Consider the following 23714-nt stretch of genomic DNA (forward strand, 5'->3'; position numbering starts at 1 on the left):
GCAAGTGTACCAACATCAACACCAATCGTGCCAAGCTTTACACGCACCTTGCAGCGCGTACATAAACTGGAATTAAAATTTTCACTCGCGATGCCACAAATTTCTGGTCCGGGAGAAACAATCTAACCACGCAGCGCCACACATTCTGATGCTTGTTGACTAGCAAAATTCTTGAATTATCAAAGAAAGATCTCAGTATCTATACTGGTTTGATAACAGCACATTGTCCATGTAAATATCATTTGAAGTTAATAGGAAAATTTCAAGAGGATATGTGTCGATTCTGTGGCATAGAAAAGGAAGACTCTGAACACCTGCTATGCTCTTGTGCAGCAATCTTCAACAAAAGGCGTATATTTCTGGATAAGGGGCTGGCAGAACTCTTTGATATTTGGAATGCAGGTCCCAGTCAAGTAGTACATTTAATTCGAAATGTAATACCTGGCTGGGAAAATCCTTTTGGTCAGTTAATGTCGGTCGTTTCAAAAAATAGTGATACGACAGAACTGATAAGGCTATATAAAAACGGGAAATATCACAATAGATGAAAGTAATGGTCGCAGTGATGAATATACCTAACACGGAAAAAATTGGACATTTCAGCCTAACAAATAAACTAATTGAAAAAAAAAACTCAAACAGTCAAAAATCCACGGATTGCAACCAATTGGCTACAATGCTCTAGACAAGTTTTGAAGGGATATCAACCGTGTGCTCCCGGGTGATTACCCGGGAGCACACGGCTGATGATTATCAGAAAAATTCAAGGTAAATTCTGGGCATTTTTTTGATTAAAAATAAGTTTATTGATCCCTTTTCCATATGTATATTTCATTTGTTCCCTATGTGTGTAAGTTTTAATAAAACAAAACTGTGAGTGTAGTGTAAGCGTTTGAAGTACTAACAAACCATTATATTAATAAATCTTTAAATAATTTAAATAATCCACGTCCAAAGTTCCAATCGTCCTTCAAAGTCGACAGAGTCATCGGCCAGATGAAGATCCTCGGAAAAAAACAGCAACCAGCTGATCAGTTGAAAACGAGCATTCCGATAGGCTATGAATTCCTATGAACCTCTGGAAGAGAACAGGTGTGCTACCAGCTGACCAGATGAAGAAGAAGCTCCACACGATTGGTAAATCTAAAAGGCAACTACGCCAAGGGTAATGCACCCTCAGATGCAGTTACGGTAGATGAAGGTGGTCCACTGCTTTGTGACTCATGAAGACGCTGATGCAGGTTGAGCTGGAACCAATGGTTGCACAACATTATGCGCGCAGTATCACTGGTGTCTTCGGCCAGACACATACTATGTATTCATAGTTACCTGGGAGAAAACAGGTGTCCAGACGAGAAAGAGGCTACCACAACCGATGAAACTAACAAACAATTACACGGGTTATCATACAACCTCTGATGTAGTTACAGCAGATGAAGGTGTTCACGAAGCAGTGATCCTGGGAGAGAACAGGTGTGCTACCAGTTTACCAGAAGAGAAAGATGCTGCCAGGACCAGTGAAACTAACAGGCACCTACGCTGGTGATCATACAGGCTCTGGTGTAGTTACGGCAGTTTAAGGTAGTCTAAACTAAACGACAACTACACCGGTGGTCATACAGCCTCTGATGTAGTTACAGCAGATGAAGGTCAATAAGATGCTCATGCATTTTGAGCTGGAACCGATTGATACCCAACATTAGGCGCGCAGTATCGCTGGTGTCTTCGGCCAGACAAATAATATTTATTCATAGTTACCTGTGAGATAACAGGTGTGTAACCAACTGACTAGAAGAGGTAGAGGCTCCCACGACCGGTGAAACTAAACGACAACTACGCCGGTGTTCATACAGCCCCTGATGTAGTTACAGCAGATGAAGATGTCCACGAAGCAGTGGTCATGAAGACGCTGATGGAGTGAAAGCTAGAACCGATGGTTGCACAACATTAGGCGGGCAGCATCACTGGCATCTTCGGTCAGACATATACTATTCTCTGTAACCTGGTAGAAAACCGGTATGCTACCGACTAATTAAATGACAGTCCTTCGGAGATTGAACTCTAGAATAACGACGACAGGTGGCTTTGGGTGTGGATTCTGCACGAGGTCGTTGAAAATGGGCATAATTACTATTATGAAATTACAAAACACATTAAGCATCATGTTTGGTCAGTCTGCGGGCATACATTCTACAGACTGAAAGCATTCCGTAGGCCGCACAAACCCATTCGGCGTGTCACATGTGATCCGCGGGCCGTTGGATGAGCACCACTTAGGTATATTCTGCGTGGCGTGTGAGGTGAGGTGACTCACTGTCACTAGTGAAATGACAATTGTCACCTCGGGTGAGGTTAGTCTATGTGCAATACAAATGCAATGCCGCGCAGAATATGCCTAGCTATCTTAGTCCTCTTTTACCTTTTATGCCTTGTTGATAGTGACAAGTCTCGGTTTTGTCCAACGAGGAGAATCTTGAAATAAGGATAAAATTAGTTAGGTACCGTAAAACGGGGTAACACTGATAGTTCTTTAAAGTATATTCTAAATATTTTTTACGGCAATGAATGTTTTTCAAATTTTATATTTTTAAAACTAGTACTGACGATCCAAGACTTAATTCGTTAATAATATGTTTAACGAAAATTAAAGCATTTGTACTATTTTTTTAGTTTTGTGACTGAACTTCAGTGTTTTGATTTGGGGTTAATTTGATAGTGCTCGATGAATGTAGAAATAAAAATGAGTGAAACTCAAGCAATTTAGTTCTCTAAATATGCAACTTTGAATAAGTTTATAATCAGAAAACATCATAAGCAATAAGAATACAACATTGAATTTGTGATGGCTATATCGTTAAAACATTTCATAAGTGATGGTTTGAGTGCTTTTTCAAACAGGCGAAAAACACGAAATTTGTTTTTTTTTAATATGCTTGTAAAATATGTAGCAAACTATATACAATATCAACGGAAATACCCTAAGCTACAATATGGAACCAATGTTTCTTATTTGGAAAAAGCACAACGAGTAAATTTAATCTTAATATTATACTATCAAAGCTACCCGCATTATCAAAGACACCCCGTTTTACGGTACTTATTTTTCAACTAGGTGATTAGGGTTAACTACCCCATTTCCGGCCTATTAAGCACAACCCGCAATTAGTCTTTCTTAATCTAGCGCAGTTTAGCACCACACGGAATGTTATTATTACTCATGGCTTCCAATTTTTTTTTACCTTTCCGTGTGTATTGTAAGATTTGATAAATAGAAACCAATCTTTGAGATATTGTCAAAAGTCTAACACTGCTTCTTGACGCCAAACTCGGCCTACGGATTCTAAACTCGGACTAACGCATTGAAACGCCAATGAATTCACTTCGGCCTATCGGATGAGAATAAAAATTTGTTCGGTCGGAGCGCTTCTTTTGTTTTTAGGAATAATCGGTACAAACCTTCATATCACGCATTCTCATTGACTTCGTTCCGTAGCTTATTAACTAAAGTATCGTACCAAACGCATAATTGACTTGTTAACTCTGAAATCATGGATTTATTTGAAGTTTTCTGCTCGATAGGCCCAATATGGGCGATTAGGCCGAAGTAGCTATCTACCCTACTAATATTTTATTGCTTGTACTCTAGTTTGAAGTGGTTTCGACTAGGATTTTAATGCATTGTCATTGTCGGTTTCATTGTTTGATTTCGTTGTGAAGGAATCCGTTTTTGACTGACAAAAGGGTGCACCTTTGGAGGGTGTTCCAACACTCCGAACGGTTTGAAGAGCGAGATCTTTCAATTAGAGTCGGATAGAGTTCATCTTTTGAGCTACTTACGCTACAATAAAATCTAATGAATGGTGCATAAGTAAATATAAGCAAAACTGCATCATTACCAAACCAACTCGTATATGTAACCAAGCGATTAATTTTGCTGTTTATCGGCACATGACCCTGAATGGTCGATCATAAAATCGAACAGATCGTTATTTCATCGATGTAAACATCCGAAGTAAGAAGTACTGTGCCAATAAGGCATATAGGAATATTACCTTCACTGGCCTACTTATTAATTATTTTCTTTTAAAGTTTATAAATCACATTCGAGGTAGGTTGTTTTGACTAAATTTAAATACATCCAAAATTTCCATAAGCAGGAACGAATGGATACCACTCTAAAAAATGAGAAATGATTGATCATTGAGTCAGGGAATCAAATTCACGTGAAGCTTATTATGCCATTTTTATTCAACTTACTCTTTTAATGTCTTGTATCATTGAACAAAATAAATCACATTTGTAATACACCAGTATGCTAATTTTGGTAGATTTTTTTTTCCACCGCAAGCTACAGAATTCATGGCACCGTTTTTGGATTAGACGGATGATTCAAATATGAATATAAATAAGATTTTCAGATGGAAACAAACAACATTCTAACTCACATGTTTTGGCATAAATGACAAATGCCCAGCACAACAAATCCGGAGGAGAACTTTGAGATTTGGGAGTAATTGATTTTGTAAACCAACATGGGGCCTCACACCCTAGTCAGTAAAGGCACGGTATTACCAATCCAGAGGCGGCGGGTTCGATTCCCGGTACGGTCGAAGGAATCTTTCGGGTTGGAAATTTTCTCGCCTTCCCTGGGCATAGAGTATCATTGTGCTTGCCACACAATATACAAATTCATGCATTGGGTATTGGAATCGAACGCTTTCAATTAATAACTATGGAAGTGCATTCAGAACACTTCGTTGAGAGCAAGCAATAAGCTAATATGCGCTAAGCAATAATCTTGAAATGTGAAGAAGAAGAAGAAGAAGAAGAAGAAGAAGAAGAAGAAGAAGAAGAAGAAGAAGAAGAAGAAGAAGAAGAAGAAGAAGAAGAAGAAGAAACCGATATCTCGTGAATAAAAGCTCCACAGCGAGTGGCAAATCAAAAATGGTAAATCTTTTGACGTAGGATTACGTCTTTCGGCAACATATTGGGGGTGCAATTTCAAAAAAACCAAAATCAACCGCGGGTCGAAAATAGGTCAGGTTTTGACCACATATACCACTGTCAATAGCAGATGAATTTTAATTCTAAACAAGCCAAAGAATTGGGAATTTATCTACCAATCTGCTAAAATGAACACTATTAATTTTCAATAGGTCACTATTGAAAAATACACAAATGTCCAACTGTTGCAATGGTGATCAAAATTATAACCGATTACCTGCAAACAGCGCATTCCCTAACACAGATTTAAAAATCGAATTCGATCCTGTCTCACTGAACGGTGCTCATTCAATCACCGTGTGTGGTGGTATCCGGTCGTCAACGTTAGCAGCAGCAGCAGTGATTAGCGTGTGGCGTACCCCACGAAAGGCAGCCTGCAAGCAGTGAGCTGCAGAGCCCACATAAGCACCCATAGAAGGAGGAAGAAGCCGCTGGATCGAAATCAGTTTCCTCGTGAGTAGCTGTGGGTCATTTATGCCAAGCGGGTCAACCTTGCTCCAAACAATTAACAGCTCGCCAACCACACCCCAATAGCTCAGCATTACTCAACCATCACGACTAAACGGTCCTTTTCAGGACCACCACAAATTTGTTAAAGAGTATGTTTTGGATATTGTAAAGGTTATCAATCGGATGTCAGTTCCCGCAAGCAGCTAACTATCAAAGCTCAATCTGGTCTATAGAAGGTGTGGCATTGTAGGCCTGAATGTATTGGTGCAATTCGTTTTTCACTAGGTTTTCATTTCGATTCGCACGATTCGTTTACTCAGTCACCCTTGTAGTGGCGTCATAATGTTTGTTTCGATCGGCATAGAAAATTAATATGAATTATAGAATTTGTGTATGTTACCAAAATTTTTGAATGGTCTGACACTAAATGTTGAGATAATTAATTGATTATTGAATATCACACTGTGTATACCATGAAAAAGCAGCCTGTTTGTGAGTTCCATATAACATACAGTTCGCCAGCCTTATCCGTGTTGAATACCCTAATAGATCAGCATTACTCAACCATCACGAGAAAACGGTCCTTTTCAGGACCATCATAAATTTGGTAAAGAGTATTTTTTGACGTAGGACTACGTCTTTGATTTCTATATGGGGGTACACTTTGTGAGAACCGAAAATGGAACATGTAACAAATTAAGAAAGATTTTGAACGTTAATAACTCAGTTGCCCCTGGTCCAATTTCAATAATTTTATCACCAATCGATTAGAAATATGGCTACGCATCGATAACAATGCTTCCGAATGTTGATTTTCAACAAGAAACTATTGAAAAACTGGTAAATGTCCAGAATTGTCCAAAAGCGTCGAATTAACTAACAAATCCACCAATTACCTCCATGCATATGCTGCTTCCCCAGCACAGTCGTCAGAGAGTAGTAAGTAGACTAAACAAGTCGAAGTGGCATTTGCCTCCGATCCTCGGGCGCGCGCGAATGGGGAGGATGGAATTGCGTAATATTTTGCACACTCATCGCCATATTCAGAACCAAACGGAAATTTTTTGAGATAACCACCATCCGTCGTCTGGCAAGCCGTGGGGGTATCTGACGTATCTCCGGTCTGATTTACGAGGTGTGCTGAAGGTGTTCCTGAAAAATGAGATCCGTGATGCTGTCACCTATACTAAACACGTGAAGCGTAAGCGGCCATGGATGTCATCTACGTTTTGAAGTGACAGAGACGCACTCTGTTTGGTTTCGGAGGTTAAATCATCACCAACTTTGGCAAGAAAACGGCTCTTTTCAGGGCCACCAAGCTTATTACAGTAAAGAGTAGGAATGAATATAAGCCATCTGCCTGTTTGTCCATATTCAGAACCAACGACCACACAAAATGCGCATGTAATTATACTGGAAGCAGGGGTATAAATTATTTTGATCAACCTTGATAAACTTGGAATCGCCACGGCCGGATATTTTCGATGGAAGAAGCAACAATCTAGCATCTAATTCGACGAAGACGGCAGGAAACATTTGTGAAGCAGAGTTATTTACGAAAGAGAGTGTCGATGAAGAGAATCGATCAATGTAGATAGGACCTATTGAAAAGTGACGCGAGATTTGTTTTCCGTATTGAACTCCAATGCTACCGACGCCAGGGAGGCAGCTCCCACACCTGGACCCTACCAATCGATCCATCAACTCAACCGGGGACCAACGGCTTTACTTCTCGAAGGAAGGCGTGATCAGAGATGTTATGCCTTAGAACATGCCGGTGGAGCCGACTGAGATTGGACCCAGGCCAACCACCGGCACTGATATCTTTCAAGGTGATATCACGGCGAATGAGATCGACCCAAATTTGAGTTTAGTTATCTCAGAAATAAGAAATAAAGTGCAGGAACTCAGCGATGATTAAATTTGCCTCATGTTTTCTCAGATTTTTCCAGGGAAAAATTCCCGAATTTGAGGAAAGTAAAGATTGGATTCACTCAGTGTATTGGTACTACTCCGAGACTGAATAAAATTTTAATCAAATTTCCTCATTTTCTGGCAGATTTTTTAGGTTTTGCACAGGAAGCCATGAGACAAATTTACTCATCGCTGAGTTCCTGCACTTTTGGCGATTATGAGTGAACTAAACTCAAATTTGGGTCGTTCTCATTCGCCGTGTACGCAAAAGGAAAAGAGGCAGTGTCGCTACTTGATAGCAAACTAGTCATAATGAGAGGAGTCTTTGTAGCTTTTATACCACTACTTGGTTGCACATCATTCTGCTTTAACCTGAAAAGATATAAAAGAGCGCTGCTGTATAGTGAACAGCAACTCCTTTACACCTAACAAGCAACAATTGTTGTGGCAAAGAAGGAACAGGTCTGGTAAAGGAGGCGCCAAGAGTCATCGAAAAGTTCTTCGAGATAACCGCCTTCCGTCGTCCGGCTCGCCGTGGTGGTGTCAAATGTATCTCCGGTCGGGATCTACGAGGTGTGCTGAAGGTGTTCCTGGAAAATGAGGTCCGTGATGCTGTCACCTACACTAAACACGCTAAGCGTAAGTGGCCATGGGTGTCCTCTTCAATAAAACGGCCCTTTTCAGGGCCATCAGGCTTACATAAGTAAAGAGTTGCAATAGAATTTATCTGTGCTTGTTTGTCCATATTCAGAACCACAAGCCCCCAACGACCACACAAAATGCTCTCCAGAGTTGTAATCTTGTAACCAGACTTGGAAGCAGGGGTGCAAGTGAGTTTGATTGATTCTCTTAATCAACTTTCTCTTTGAAAAAAATTACTACAAATTTGGTACGCCTACAATTCAAAAACGGAAAGAGTTGAGATAATAGATAATTGATCAATTAAAAGAACTAAATGCTCTTCACATCTATTCCGTCAACTAGCGGTCCTACGTCAAGCTTCCGTTCGTGCCCCTAGGCACAGACCCTTCTACTTTTTTCACTACCGATAAACACTTTTTCAGTATGTTTTAGAGAATTAAACTTTATTGTTAGTCATCTAACTTTGCTCGTCAATAAGGTTGATTCCACATACTTCGCTATAAACAATAATTTTCGGTACTACCCAGACAGCGAAAAATTACCGCAGAAAAATACAATAAAATATATTGCCAACAAATAATTTTACTGTGCGTTTATCATACATTCAAAATTGACAAATCGTTATTACATCAGATCTACAATGAGCTCATCCCAAGTAACCAAAAGTTCCGCATTCAACACTTCCAAGTTCCATAAAGTTCAAATAAAGTTCCGACAGAACATTCAAGTTCCATAAAGTTCAAATAAAGTTCCGTCAGAACTTTCAAGTTCCATAAAGTTCAAATAAAGTTCCGTCAGAACTTTCAAGTTCCATAAAGTTCAAATAAAGTTCCAACAGAACTTTCAAGTTCCATTAAGTTCAAATAAAGTTCCGACAGAACTTTCAAGTTCCATAAAGTTCAAATAAAGTTCCGACAGAACTTTCAAGTTCCATAAAGTTCAAATAAAGTTCCAACAGAACATTCAAGCCACATGAAGCAATCCGCACAAATCTTTTTTTGTAACAAAATTTAATGTACGTAAATATGAAATAATCAGTGGCCCGAATAAATCATAATTCTTGTATTTATGCAACATTATATCCAAAAAAAAAGTAATTTCCTGGATTCGAACCCGTGTATTCGGCATGTGATCTACGATTGCTAACCACTGCGCCACAAGTGTGATGGAATACCATGCGGGCAAACACCAATTTAAATTCATCAAGGTGTTGTGTTTCGTATTCAAGTCAGTCAGCTGGCTCAGAAAACTCCAACAATAGGCGGGACAAGAGCTCACTTTAATATATTTCAGATGACGTAGTGGTTCGTGCTGAGACTCTCACGCAGAAGGACTGGGTTTAATTCTTCCAACAGATCCATTACAACTACTAATGCTGATAAATCAATACACAATTAATACCTGCCTTTAGAAATAACGTTCATAAAACTGCGAACAAAATATAGAATTGGTGTAGAGGACAAAAACCTTTTTTAATTTATTTTCTAAAAGTTCCGTTCAAGTTCCGCCAGAGGCTGCTTAGAATGCTCTTCAATTATGGTACCGGAACTTTCAAGTTCTTATAACGACTTAAAAATGAGGCTGCTTAGAATTCTATAGACCACCTTCAACCAAGGTGCTTAAGCCATAAATAGCCTTTTATCAGAACTTTTGGTTACTTGGGATGTGTGTTCAGAAAAAAAGAGATTTTTTTCTATGGTTAATTTTAGATTTCCCCTTGGTCTATTTTAGATTTCTCCATTTACAATAGATTCTATCGTTGAAACAATATTCAGTGAACTCTCTCCAACTTGATGTTCATGGGACCATCGAGTTATAGATTAACAATCCCAAACAAATTCGTTATCACAGCAAGTCATTTTTACTATGGTTCTATAACTCAATATCGAATTAATGGACACCGAGTTGACTGTATTCTATTTTTATTTTATCGTTGTGCTTTGTATTCGTATTATCAAAAAAAAAACATTGTTATCCAATAGTACATTTTTTACATGAGAACTTGATTATTTTCACCATAACTATGCATGAAATCAACGCATAAAGTTGAAATATAAGTTTGTATTGAACAAACTCTTATATCCCTAAAGAGAGAGTGGCGCCGGTGGTGTAGTGGTAAGCGTGATTACATTTCACCACAGCAGGCCTGGGTTCAATTCCAGTCGGCGCCGCCGGGATGCTCTGAGACATAGCACCAATGCTACCGACGTGCCAGGAAGGCAGCTCCCACACCTGGACCCTACCTATCGACCCATCAACTCATGAACCGGGGACCAACGGCTTTACTTCCCATCCGAAGGAAGGCGTGATCAGAGATGTTATGCCTCAGAACATCCCAGCGGCGCCGACTGGGATTGAACCCAGGCCTGCTGGGGTGAGAGGTAATCACGCTTACCACTACACCACCGGCACCGTTTTGATATTCTTTAGATTATTTAAAAAAAAAAAACATCCCGTGATCTGAGGAATCAAGTATACCCATACAGAGTTCAAGAATGTTCACACTTTTATCAGGTTTAAGTGTGTTTAATCCTTGAGGGATCAAGTCTCTCCTTACTGAATTTTCTACTTAAAATCAAAATAAATATCACAAATTCAATGATTATAATTGATTCTACTTGTTCACAGTGCGCTGTGCGGCTGTGAAAACATAAAAACTGCTCTCAAAAATAAATACGTTCCACAATTTAACGCAAATGTCACCATAACTTTACCTTCTATGAAAACAAAGCTTTGTGGAAGCTCACCTGAAAAAAAAACTGAGCTTTGAGAAAAACAGGAGGAAATCAAGTGTTGCTGGGAATCAAGTGTGCCCAGTTTCTTTTTTTTTTTCCTTGATTTGTTTTCCGTCGATCCGTCGATTTTCGTACTGAGTACCAGGGAGGCAGCTCCCACGCCTGGACCTATAGACCAAGGACCAACGGCTTTACTTCGTGATCGGAGATTTCAGGCCACAGAAAATCCCGGTGGCACCGACGGAGATTGAACCCAGGTCCTTTGAGGTGAGAGGCGCATACCAGTTTCCCCTATGATTTAAAGTTTTTGTAGCTTTTGGTAGTTACAACACTTCAGCAAAAACAAAACAAAATGCATCTGCACGACAAGAGAGCATGATTAAACAGGTTGAATTATTTTAAAAACTATTCAATTGATGTCGCTCTTTACCACAATTTTCAATCTACATAATTTGATCTTATTTCCCGTTTCTATTTATTTCATCTTCAACCACTGTCATGGTTCCAAAACATATTTTATATCATTTAATTTTATCACCTACAACCTTAACGTTCAACCGCAAACTTTTTTAAACACTGACCTTGATGTAGATCTTTATCAACTGAAGTTTCTTGGGTTGTGACTGCTCAGCCGAAAAATGTCCGTTATATAAAGAGCTCATTATCAGTATGATTCATGCTTTGAGAAATTTTAAAAGCTTGACCTTGTTGTTACTGCCAAGATCACAGACCGTGACGATAATTTACTTTTACATTATTGGGATAGTGTATATATAAAAAAAAGAATGTTTGCATCACTCTAAAGCTAAACATACGACGTAGATGTGAAAATACAACTCCCAAATTGAGTTTTTCAAAACTGCAGCCCAAAATGTTATTCTAGCTCCCATCCCAACAATGATAATTACCCAATCCACAAAAGCAAATTTGCAAATGACATTACCCACCTTTGTATATGTTGGAGTCCACGTGAGGCTGCACGTGCAGTATCCTGGTGCTCTCGGTTGCCAGTATGCTGATCAGTACGACAATCGTCACAACCGATATCAGCACCAACAGGAGGAGCACCTTCTCCAGTCTGCTCCGGGCATTCCACAGTGCAGTCCCCCTGGCTGTGTGATAACGAATGTGCCTCGTCGGACTGTGTCTGGTTTCTGTGATCTGGACTGAGCCAATGCTACTGCTATCCTCATCGGCAAACTGTGCCTGCTTGTATCGGGTCATCTGTGGATAAAAGAGAATGACACATAGAAGGAATTACGCCGTTTAGAATCTCTCCGACGACAGTTGGGTGATGCAAATAAGAATTGCCTTCAATTAACGCCCTCCTCAAAGGCACTGATGACTTTTGGTTCGCTCGAACACCGTAAATCACTTTTGCCCGCTCTGGCAGTGTAGATGCAAATCAATTTTGTGTCGGCAAACGATTCAATAGATGCAATCAAATTTACGCTTCAAGCGTGATAGCTGCATTTCATCAGCACATAATTCCAAGTTCAAAAAGCCGGCTAAATGAACTTTCTCTCGCGGCCAAGTGCGAGATCGAATATCTTCACTAACCTTAGGGAATGTTTATCTCGGGGAGATAAATATACACGAACGCTGATCGGTTCTAGCTTCTGGAAATGTAAATATGCCGGGATTTTCGCGTGTAGATACGATATACTCCGCCCGTGGCGGCTACTCTCGGCAAAAAGTGGCGACGTACTACGCGTCCGATGCGCCTAGCATCAAGAAAACGGCCACTATTTAATGAGTGCGCTACAATATGCGCTCCAAACACAGTGTTGATAATAAAATCGACCCTCGTTGAGTGGTAGTACCGTGGGTAGTCGGACTTCATTTCGCTTTAAAAATTAAGCATTTAATTTAATGTGGATACATATTCCAGAAATGTACACCAAAGTATTCATGCAATTTTTATTCTAGAAAAAGGAGATCTATTAACAATTTCAAACGTTCGGAATTCAAGCTAGAACGGTACAGCGGCGAGGACCTGATGCTATGAGGTTCGCAGTCTGAAGCATATGAGCTGCGCGCGCATTATTTTATTACCGTGCTCTGTTGTTGTTTTTGTTATTTGAAACGGTAAACGCGGTAAACAGACTTCTTCCAAGCATGTCACTCTTAATATATTACTGAGGCAATTCACTTAGGTCCTCAGATCATCGTGATCAAGTGAATTGAACTAATCTATAGATCTATGGAAATTGTGTTGCTCGAGTATAATCTTTGAGTAAAATTTAGTTTTACTGAAAACCTATTTACAATTATGACTTAATTAACTAAGAAAACTAAAATTAGATCATTTCATTAACACAGACGTGCACTAATAATCCCAACAAGCTTGAACGGAAACATGTTGCAACAAACAGAATGGTTGCGGTAGCTTTGATGTGCATTGCATTACATTTCAAATTTGTGACAAGTACGTAGCTGCGTTTGCAAATATTGGGGTATTTTATTTTATTTTATTTTTTTTAAGGGGTCACTAGGTCAAATGGAACGTTAAATCGTTAAATCGTCACTTCCTCAACTTATCATGAACCTGTTTATCACATTACAAACACGCAGTTCAAATTTCTGTTGCATCCAATGTAAGGTTGGATTTACTACATTCTCTGCATATGTTTCATACAGTATATGTAATAGCAGTTCTTGCAATGGACGGAAGCGTACAAGGAAGTTTTCCAAAATGCATATTTTTGTATAAAACCTTCACGAGATGATTTTTTAGATGCAATGCATTTGGGAAACAAACTATTTTTGAAAAATAAGCTATCATAAAAATTACAAAATCATTTAAAACCCTTTTGACGACCACATTACAGAATCTTTTCATGTCACAAAACATTGCAAATTATGCATACTTTTCATGCAATGCTGTAACAGAATCTTACATTTCCCGGTTGGGTGTACTTAAATGGTTTGAACGTGTATGAAACTGTGCTCTGGTGTTTTCTCGGTAAATCATAGTTGTGTCGAAAATTTACATTTTGGTACTTATAGTTTCAACAATATTTAAATCCACCAATAATCGCATATCAGTCCCATATGGATTTTTGCAAATTTTGAGATAACAAATATATGCACTAGTTGTTTAAAGGACTACCATTATCCATATGGGACTGATGAACACAGATTTTTACTATTTTTAATCTTTGAATTATAATGCTGTACAGTGAATCAATATGAAATTTCTTTGTAACAATTTAGTACATCGAATATTCTAAGTACTTGAAACTGATTTTATGATGAATTGATTGAAACCGTATTTTTGCAGTTCCTTTTTAGCATGTTATATTTTAGTGTTATGAAATCAATATGCATCTATTATGGAAACTTTGTTTATTTAGGTGCGGATCAGCATCCCTCGGCTCCATTATGCTAGTTTTGGATTGTTTTTGCTTTCAAATTATTTCGAATCAGCACAGTTAGAAATTATTACCGACTTCGGTAAAAATTTAACCAAACTTTCAACAGCTGAACGTATATCTTTGATATTTCAAATACGTTTGATATTTGATATTTTGATATTTCAAAAACTGATTCACAAAATTTTAATTTCAAAACACATGTTTAAGATTGACATGTTTAAACAATCGAGTCTTTCCACAGTTCAGCTGTTGAAAGTTCGGTAAAAATTACCGAAGTCGGTAATCAATTCTAAGTGTGAGTATATAGTAGAGTGTTTCAGCGTTATGTGGAAAAGCCTTATATTTCACAAATACACGATATTATCAACTTAACAGATGTTCCGTGGGGGCATCTGGTGACCAATTAGAAGCAATGACAAGTTAGTATAAAAAAATCGCTTTTTACATCATTCCATTAGGTGTTAAATCAAATCAAGGCCAACTTTGATTCAATTTACACAATAATCAATTTTACGGATGATCTGGATCATCCTGCAGACCATCTGTTGACACCTCCGGAGCCACTTATCAGCAAATATATGAGCAAACACCATTTTCCCACATTGGATATAAATGCAGAGAAAAATCATGCCCTACTTTGATCAAATTTACGAAGTAATACATTTTACGGATGCTGTAGATCATCCGGTGGACCAACTAGCAGCAATTACCAGCTAATATATGAAAAATGACCATTTTACTACATTCCATTTTGTAACAGAATAAATCAAAGCCTTCTTTGATCAAATTTACAAAGCAATCAATTTACAGATTTTCCGAATTTTCTGGCAGACCATTTGGTGACCACTGTGAGCCAATGATCAGCTTACACACTTAATTTTTTTTTCGCTTAGATTTCAACAGCCGAGCAGTTCTGCAATTTATTTTGCTGAGATTCAGTAAAACAATTGCCGAGACTCAGCTAACAAATAAAATTTTGGTGAGATATCAGCTAACAAACAGATATTTTGCAGAGATATCAGCAAAAGTAAATGCCGAGGTAATCGGCTGTTGGAGATTTTACCGATCTAAATTAAGTGTGTATATGTCAAAAATCACAATTTTACTACATCTCACATCTCTACATCTACAATCAACCAACAACATCATCGGGTAGGGGCCTCTCTCACCTTTCCGAAAGTGGTATTGATTTCCGTGGGCGTACTTTGGTTCGCGTGTAAAGGGCCTTAAAAAGTTTGTTTACAAAATCTTTTGTGCCGTTATCAAATGTTACGCCTGATATAGTTGCAGAGAATAATCAAGGCCTACTTAGATCAAAAATACATAATAATCACGATTAAGGTTGATACGAGTCACCTGATGGCCTTCCGGTGTACACTCAGTATTTAGAACCAGGCTGTGGGCTGGTTTTATTAAAATATAAATCAGCAGTACCCAGAGATGCTTGTTGCTGTGGATTTCCAGCACCACCTTGTTGTAGACGACTGGTACCTTTTCTACCCCCGATGGTCTCTCGGAAACCCGGAACCACTTGGCCAATCTGTTCCAATTTTTAGTAGACCTTAATTTCGAACATTTTTCTACTCACTGTGAAAATTTCAACCAATTTCATTGTTAAACAATAAAGTTATATACATGCAAACATTGCTTTTTTTTTTTTTTTCCTTGATTTGTTTTCCGTCGATCTTGTTTTCCGTGCTGAGCACCAATGCTACCGACGCCAGAGAGGCAGCTCCCACACCTGGACCCTACCTATCGACCCATCAACTCTGAAGGCGTGATCAGAGATGTTATGCCTCAGAACATCCCGGCGGCGCCGACTGGGATTGAACCCAGGCCTGCTGAGGTGAGAAGTAATCACGCTTACCACTACACCACCGGCGCCGCTATGCAAACATTGCTATTCGTAATAAAAAAACGCACAACGCGCGTAGGGCCTCCCCAAAAGTAAGGCAGGTGGTGTTCATTTGAAATGCTAATAATTATTTTGGGGGTAACTCGGATTCACATCTGGTCTTCAGCCAAGATGTTCCCAATACTACATTTCTACATTTTGTACACGGTTCTACATTTTGTACACGAAGAAATTGACCCACTACAGCGCCACCTAGAGTTGCTAATGTGAAAGTGGCTCGCTCCCCCATACATTTTGTCGATTCTCCCCATACAAACTTCAAGCCGTTTGAGCTAGGGGTTCCCGTAAAGCAAATGACTTCAAATTATTTCAGGGTGTTTCTGACTCCCCTAACTACCATTCCAGGGGGTAGCGTTTGAAATCCCAGGATTGACCTATTTTGAAACACCCTACTGATCATCCTACATATATTTTTTTCTATTATCAGCATTTTTTAATGACACAATTTTACTTTTAAATTATGCAAACCTAATCTTGAAAAGTTCTTCATAAAATAACACTGTGCGACGAACAGAAATTAGGGCAGTAAAATTCAACCATGTTTGTACATATAATGACCACTTGAGGCTAAGTCTGGAATATGCTGCTCTAACACGTCATGAAATAGGCACGTCACGTCATAGACAAACTGATGTAGTGCTGTGAATATCATTGGATGTAAAACATGGTTCAAAAAGCACTATTATCATATATTGGAGAGCACTGTGCTTAACAAATGGTGGTAGTGTTCATACGACAACTGCATCGTACATGTCAAAGTGTGCTGACGGTGGCAACAATACTAATTACCAAAAAATAAAATGTTGGAATTAATATGAAGATAGAGGAAATGGCTGTAATGTCGGCCTATGGATCTTAGATTGGGCCCATTGCTAAAAATCTACTTATGTCTGGAACGAGCAAAAATTGGTCAACTTCAAATTGGTGTATTTCTGTTAAAAACGCATTAAAAAACACCTGAAATGCTGCATTTGGAAGTTGAGTGTATATACAATGGTTGCTATGATGAGTTTTCACCGTTTGCTCTCCAGTTTTCAAAATGACGTCCAAGCAAGAGGAGCAGCGTGTCAAAATTTTGCTCGCGCAGCAAGAGAATCCAACGTTCTCACACGCCAAGCTAGCAAAATGGCTGGATGTGGCCAAATCGACCGTGACAAACGTTTTAAAAGTGTTCGGGGAGCGTCTGTCGACCGCAAGGAAGAATGGAAGCGGCGACAATCGTAGTCCGGACGTGGCAGTGACGACGAATAAGGTGGCAGTAGAATATAAGCGGAATCCTGACGTCTCCATCCGGGACGTCAATGGCAAGCTCAATGTCTCCCATACTGCTGTGCAGCGGGCCGAGAAACGAGCCGGGTTGTCGACGTTTAAGAAGGTGAAGGTGGTGAACCGAGATTACAAACAAAACACGTCGGCAAAGCAGCGGTCCCGAAAACTGTATACGAATCTGCCCAAAAAGCTCGACTGTGTCGTCGTGGACGACGAAACTTATGTGAAGGCGGATTTCAAGAAGCTTCCGGGACAGGAGTTTTATACCGCATCAGGAAAAGGGAAGGTGGCTGAAATTTTCAAAACCATCAAACTATCGAAGTTCCCGAAAAAATATCTCGTATGGCAGGCCAGATGCACGTGTGGTCTAAAAAGCGGCATTTTTATTACTAAGACTAAGGGGAACCATCAATCAAGAGATCTACGTCCAGGAGTGCCTGGAAAAGTGGCTGCTGCCATTCCTAAAGCAACATAATAGACCTGTGCTGTTCTGGCCGGACTTGACGAGCTGCCACTATGGGGAAAAGGTAATCGAGTGGTACGATGCGAACAACGTGGTTGTGGTACCCAAAGACCACAACCCTCCCAACAGCCCAGAACTCCGCCCTATCGAACGGTATTTGTCCTTGGTCAAACGGAATCTCAAAAAAAAAAACTAATAAATCCATGGAAAACGAGCAGCAGTATAAATCTAACTGGCGTTCGGCGACGAATAAGTTCGATGAGACCGCTGTGCAAAATTTAATGGAAGGGGTTAAGCGGAAGGCACGGCAGCTCAGATTTGGCAAACCAAAAAAAAAATAAACGAACATTTTTTCTTTAAATATATGAATTGAACTACCAAAAGAAAAATAAGAAGATTTTTGTGATATGAATTTTGACTGAAAGAAACGATTTTTTTGGGGACTAATTATTGCGCGTTCCAGTCTTTATTTATCAATTTTATCTAAATAAACGCGTCATTGGGACGGTACTTATGGATATTTTTGGTCTCTATTGAAAATTTAGTCGATGGCTGAATTTATGTATGGGCCTATGGATCTAAGATTGAACCCATCGCTAAAAATCTGCTATTTATCAATTTTATCTAGATGAACGCGTCATTTTGATGGTACTTATGGATATTTTTTGTAGCTATTGAAAATTTGTTTTATAGTAATGCAGCGTGAAGTCAACGATTTACATAGTTGAAGATGCTAATTTCAAATAACAGACTAGAGTGGTAAATTTTATACGATAGATGAGGAGATGAAAGTATAGAGTTGATAGTTCCGTTAGATTACGGCAGTGTGAAATTGTATATATATATATATATATATAGAATAGAAACCGAGCAAGGACAACTTTTATGAATTATGTCTGTTATTTGAAATTAGCATCTTCAACTAAAAAAATGCGTCTTCAAAGTCTATGAGTACATTAGAAGACGGCTAATGATATTAACTCAAAATTGAGTGGAATTGGAATTAAAGTTTGCAAAAACAGGTGAACGAGTGAGTTTTTCCTCGATTAGGAAAAACTTCTTGAATAGGTCGAGTTTCGAACGCCTTTGGATACGGTTGTGTATTAAGTGTGTTCTCTGTTTTGTGCGTGCATTTGCTTTCATAGTTTTCGGCTGCATTTGCCGGATTAGCGCTGGCACTCTGCCTCCCGGACGGTTATACGTGTGTGAGTGGTGGTTTTCTCGCTTTCCGAGAAGTTTTAGAATCGAGAAAGAAAACATGATTCATCATGTTTGCAAGCAACAGAAGATTTAACGCTATCTGCGTTGTTTGAGAACGTAATTTCATTTGAATAGCTTGTTTAACTAGGTCTTAAACAATCGTCACGTCGGTCATAGCTTGTTATGATTGTCTGAACTATGCGTAAAGAGAAAATTGAAACATTGAATGTCGCGTGAAAGTGGATCTTAATGAAGGCCTAAGTACTCTTTCGTAGCTTTTAGTTTTAGGATTTCAAAGATCGTCGGTTGCAGTGGCTTGCTTACTGAGGAGAAAAACGCGGTCCCAGATCCTTTCATATTAAAAATACTAAAATATCGCTTGTTTATCGTGTATTTTGTAAAACTTTTCGTTGTCGTATGAGAGGCTCGGTGGCCTTAGAGCAACCGTTTTTGCTTAATGAGCAGAACATCATTAGTCTAATCTCAAGGCCATCCACATTCAAGATTCATTAATGATTTAAAAGGAGCTCGTCTGCCTAGTGGCAAACGTTTTTGCTTACTGAGCAGAAGACCGTGGGTTCAATCCCAAGCTCCTTCGCGTTATACGATCGTTAGGACATCAATTCAGCTTATCGTTTACCAAAACGAACCCTGCTGCTAAGCCAACCCTCTTACCCAACATCCCTGTGATTCCTCGTGGAAGTGCAGAGGACTGCTCGGCTTCCATCAAAGCGAGTGTCACGTCAACACATTCCTACCCATTCCTTTCTTGACCTGCGTTCAGGCGCGGCTGGTGCTGGTATTGCCTAATTCGAGATCACCAGTTTTCACACATTGAGGATGATTGCTAGTCCCAAGCATCGTCTATTGGTTCTCTGTGTAATTACAGCTGGTCTGGCAATAACAGAGTAGCAACCGTGGGTGGTCAATCATGCTCATGCTCATGCTCATTAGGAAAAACTTCTTGAATACCGAAGAACCGTTGAATAGCTCAAATCGCATTTAAACGGCGCTCACTGAATTTGTTTAACGAGTAAATGTGTAATGCAATTGTGAATTAGATTCGACTGAAGTATTGAGATACTTTTATCGGCCGTGTAGACTGAGTAATTTTTTCTCGATTTTCTTCATATTCGAGCTGATTTTTGAAGAAAATTTGCCCCACTCGGTAAGTTACCCCACTTTCACGATTTTGATTGAAATGTTCAGTGATGTCATGGTGGTTAGAGCTAGTGACCCTACAGGATAACCAGTTATTGAAAAAAAAAACATAAAGGGGAAATGGATTTAATGTCGGCCTAAATGCCCCTAATTTGGGCCCACACATAAATTCAGTAATCGACTAAATTTTCAATAGCGACCAAAAATATCCATCAGTACCATCCCAAAGACGCGTTCATCTAGATAAAATTGATAAATATCAGATTTTTAGCGATGGGTCCAATATTAGATCTATTGGCCATTATTAGAGCCATTTCCCACAAGTGCGCAAAGGGTAATTCTAAATGAGAAACCACCCAAGTAAACATAGGCACGTTTTTTCCGCCTTTTTGGTCATAAACAGCTGAACAACGGTTGTTGAGTACTTGGCACTGATGAAGTCTGCAAGTAGTAGATGAAATACGCGTATCTGTCAAAAGATAAGCAATTATAACGGAATTAAAGGAAAATAAACCAACAAACTCAAAGCTCTTTATATACCAGTGTTTGCAAGTTCTGATGAGGCCCGTATATAGCCAAAAACGTGCCTATGGTTACTTGGGCAGTTCCAAATTTACCATGACATCACTTGGTTGCGGTCTTCATCAAAGCTGTTTTATTGCTTGCTTAAACTTGACGGTACGACTAGATCAGGCCTGCCTCTAGCTTTTTTAAATGGCTCTATTTTTGTTCGATGAACATGTTTCAAGCTACATTTTGTTTATTTCTCATTCATTCTGGGAATGATGAACAAAATTGGACTAGAGTTACATCATTCCTGAGATCCAGAGAATACGTCCGGCCACGGGCAGCGCTCGACTAGATAGAAGTTTTCTGTCTTGAGTTTTGAATGACAAGACCTACCGTATCAATGACTTTTATATAAGGTCTGGGCCAAAGGGCTTATTGGTGTTAGTGAAATGTGCAAATGTTTAGTGGTGTTCGTATTTTATTGCAATGTTTATCTTTTAACACGAAACAGCTGTTGGCAGTGACGTATTTCTATCTGTTCTCAGTATGTTGGCAGTGGCGTATTTCTATCTGTTCGGAGATGTTCAGCAATGTTTACAACATTTTTGCTTCTAACACCAGCAAGCTGCCTGTTGGCCCAGACCTTATATAAATGTCATTGCTATCGTATCTCACTCGAAAAATCACTAACCACTAGTGCCATTTGATATTTGATAGTGGACAGCTCAGTTCTAAATTCCACATCAGGCTCGGCGAGTATACGATTTGACTTATGATTACTTGCTTTAACTTGAAAGCTGAACTTGATAGATAGTTGGTTTTTTTTTGACAAAGTTGATCAGATATATAAAACCTATTGTATTGTGGCCAGTTTTGTTGAAAATTTCTTCACCAGTGTACGAACTGACCTGCTACCTTAAGTGCAGTTATTCAGTTGCACAAAACCTATTGGATGGTGCACAGTTTAGTTCAGAATGCTGTCACAAAAGAAGTAAAGGTGCATTTTAAATAACAATTCTTTAAATAGAAATTTTTATAATTTCTTCTTATTATTCATAGTTATTACGTCTCAACTTGAACTTTGGGACTACCGTCGTTACTTGTGAAATGGAGATTAAACGAATGTATCTTAATGGCTTGTAACGTATTGATTTGCAACTTTCATATATCAGCGAAACAAAGCCGCACCAAGACTTATCAAAATGGTACCATAATGTTTACAAATTTAAATACAGTCCTACTAGGATAAATCAGCTCAAACTCACAAACATATGTTAATATGAAACAATTTATTTGATGTTGAATTTATTGAATTACGGGTTCGCTATTTGAAAGATTTCTGTTTAAACACAGTTAAAGAACAAACTCAAATGAGATTCAGTTTATCTATCATAATTTTGCAACATTAAAATATATTAATATGGCGTAACGTGCTTATATGTATTTTAAACCGGGTTTTTTTTTATATGAAATGCATTTAAAATAGTGAATTTGCACGCATAAGTAAACATTATTCAATAAGTACTTGAAAATTAATTGTAAATTTTTGGAACCAAATTCAAAACTGAGTTTTGAAAAATGATAATTGAATTCAATTTAGGATATTGAATGTCCCCTTATTACAAAACTTTGAATTGAATGTTTGTTTATTTTAAAGTAAAATTTATAAAGCAATAATATTGTCTTACGTCAATAATGCGGTCGTACTTGGGACAGAACCCTTTTTTTTCAACAAATTTAAAGACTTGGAAAACCTCCCAAAATATGAAAAACATGAAGAAAATATCAAACTTGAAGTATTTTCATCTTTTTATTCTGCAACTGAGATGCATATTTAGTATGACAGGATTTGAAAAATGTCAAAATCCTTAGATTTATAAAATTAAGATTCTGGATAAAACTTTTGTGGCTTATAGACATGGACAAGTTTTCTTGATTTTGACAGTTTGAAGAATATTTAAAAGCATTTCGGTGGGGATTTAACAATGATTTAAGGAGAATTTAAAATAATTATCACTTCAATTTAAAGGAAATTCTGATAAAAATTCAAGACAAATGTTTAAGAACACTTAAATTTTAATTTGAGGAGAAACTAAAAGAAAATTCTGCGGATCAAGAATATTAAAAATGTCGAAAATCAAGAAGAGAGTTTCAAGTAAGTTAATCATATTGTTGAATAGTTTTGGGACGACCTCTACCAGTAATTTTACGTAAATGACGCAGTAAATTCCAGAATTATCAATATTAATATGAATAAGACCTCTTTTTCTCGAGGATCTAGAAGAAAACAAATCAAAATATTGTTAAACTCCACGGAAAAGCTCGAGTAGTAGTAGAAACCGTCATTTAGACTGCTCGAATGCAGGCTTGCTTCCACTCACTTCCGAAAAATGATTTTCGGAATGTTTGGTATCATAAAATGTTATAATGATATTTTGTACTTTTTAGATAGAACTAATGTTTGACACATAAAACCAGTCAAATTCGCTTCAGATAGTCACAATCAACGATTTTACGACTCGCGAGTGCTCACTCTGAGTGAACGCTCACGAAACATAAAATCGCGAATTGTGACACCCTGAAAGCGAAATTGACAGGTTTTATGTGTCAAACACATACCTTAAAACCTCTTCTTATCATCTCAGAATATCATTAAAACATCTAATGATTTTATAATTCCGAAAAACGTTGTTTTATAGCCAGTGAGTAGAAGCAACCCTGCTCGAATGAAATGATCCATCTAATCTAATCTAATCTAACACCAACACAGCCAGTTCATGAAAGCATCCTGGAAAATGATAGATATACCTCCATCCTTTTCCTTGTCTATTTGGTATATTTTGTACATCAGAGATGTGCAAAATATGTCAAAACGACCAGGCCTACTGTGCAGCATTTAAGGGGCAAGATGATTCAGAAACATCGGGCCTGTTTAAATCAAAGATTTAAACACGATGCTTCAGAATCCAATAAATCGATGCAACGTGGACATCTCGTACGGTACGTTCCGTTGCTATAAATGATTACTCGTTAGGATCATCTAATCTAAAAAAGTTAAATGATGCTCCTTTTCC

At 38.4% G+C, this 23714-nt stretch overlaps 1 protein-coding gene across 3 annotated transcripts in view; it reads right to left on the reverse strand.

Annotated features, from left to right (window-relative positions):
• Nucleotides 1-23714, reverse strand: part of Nep3 (Neprilysin 3) — a 39551-nt gene that overhangs the window by 10451 nt on the left and 5386 nt on the right. Inside the window, exons 1-2 of one of the 3 annotated variants that reach the window (XM_065229038.1) lie at nucleotides 12306-12553; nucleotides 11693-11969 (exon numbers count right to left, since the gene is read on the reverse strand). In XM_065229038.1, the coding sequence (XP_065085110.1) occupies nucleotides 11693-11969 (277 nt within the window). In that variant the 5' untranslated portion in view covers nucleotides 12306-12553. The other 2 variants (XM_065229039.1, XM_065229037.1) reach the window with 2 other exon arrangements.

Source organism: Ochlerotatus camptorhynchus, unplaced genomic scaffold (assembly GCF_037179485.1).
Source record: "Ochlerotatus camptorhynchus isolate MF236.1 unplaced genomic scaffold, CSIRO-AGI_Acam_v1.1 ptg000306l, whole genome shotgun sequence".
NCBI classification, from domain to species: domain Eukaryota; kingdom Metazoa; phylum Arthropoda; class Insecta; order Diptera; family Culicidae; genus Ochlerotatus; species Ochlerotatus camptorhynchus.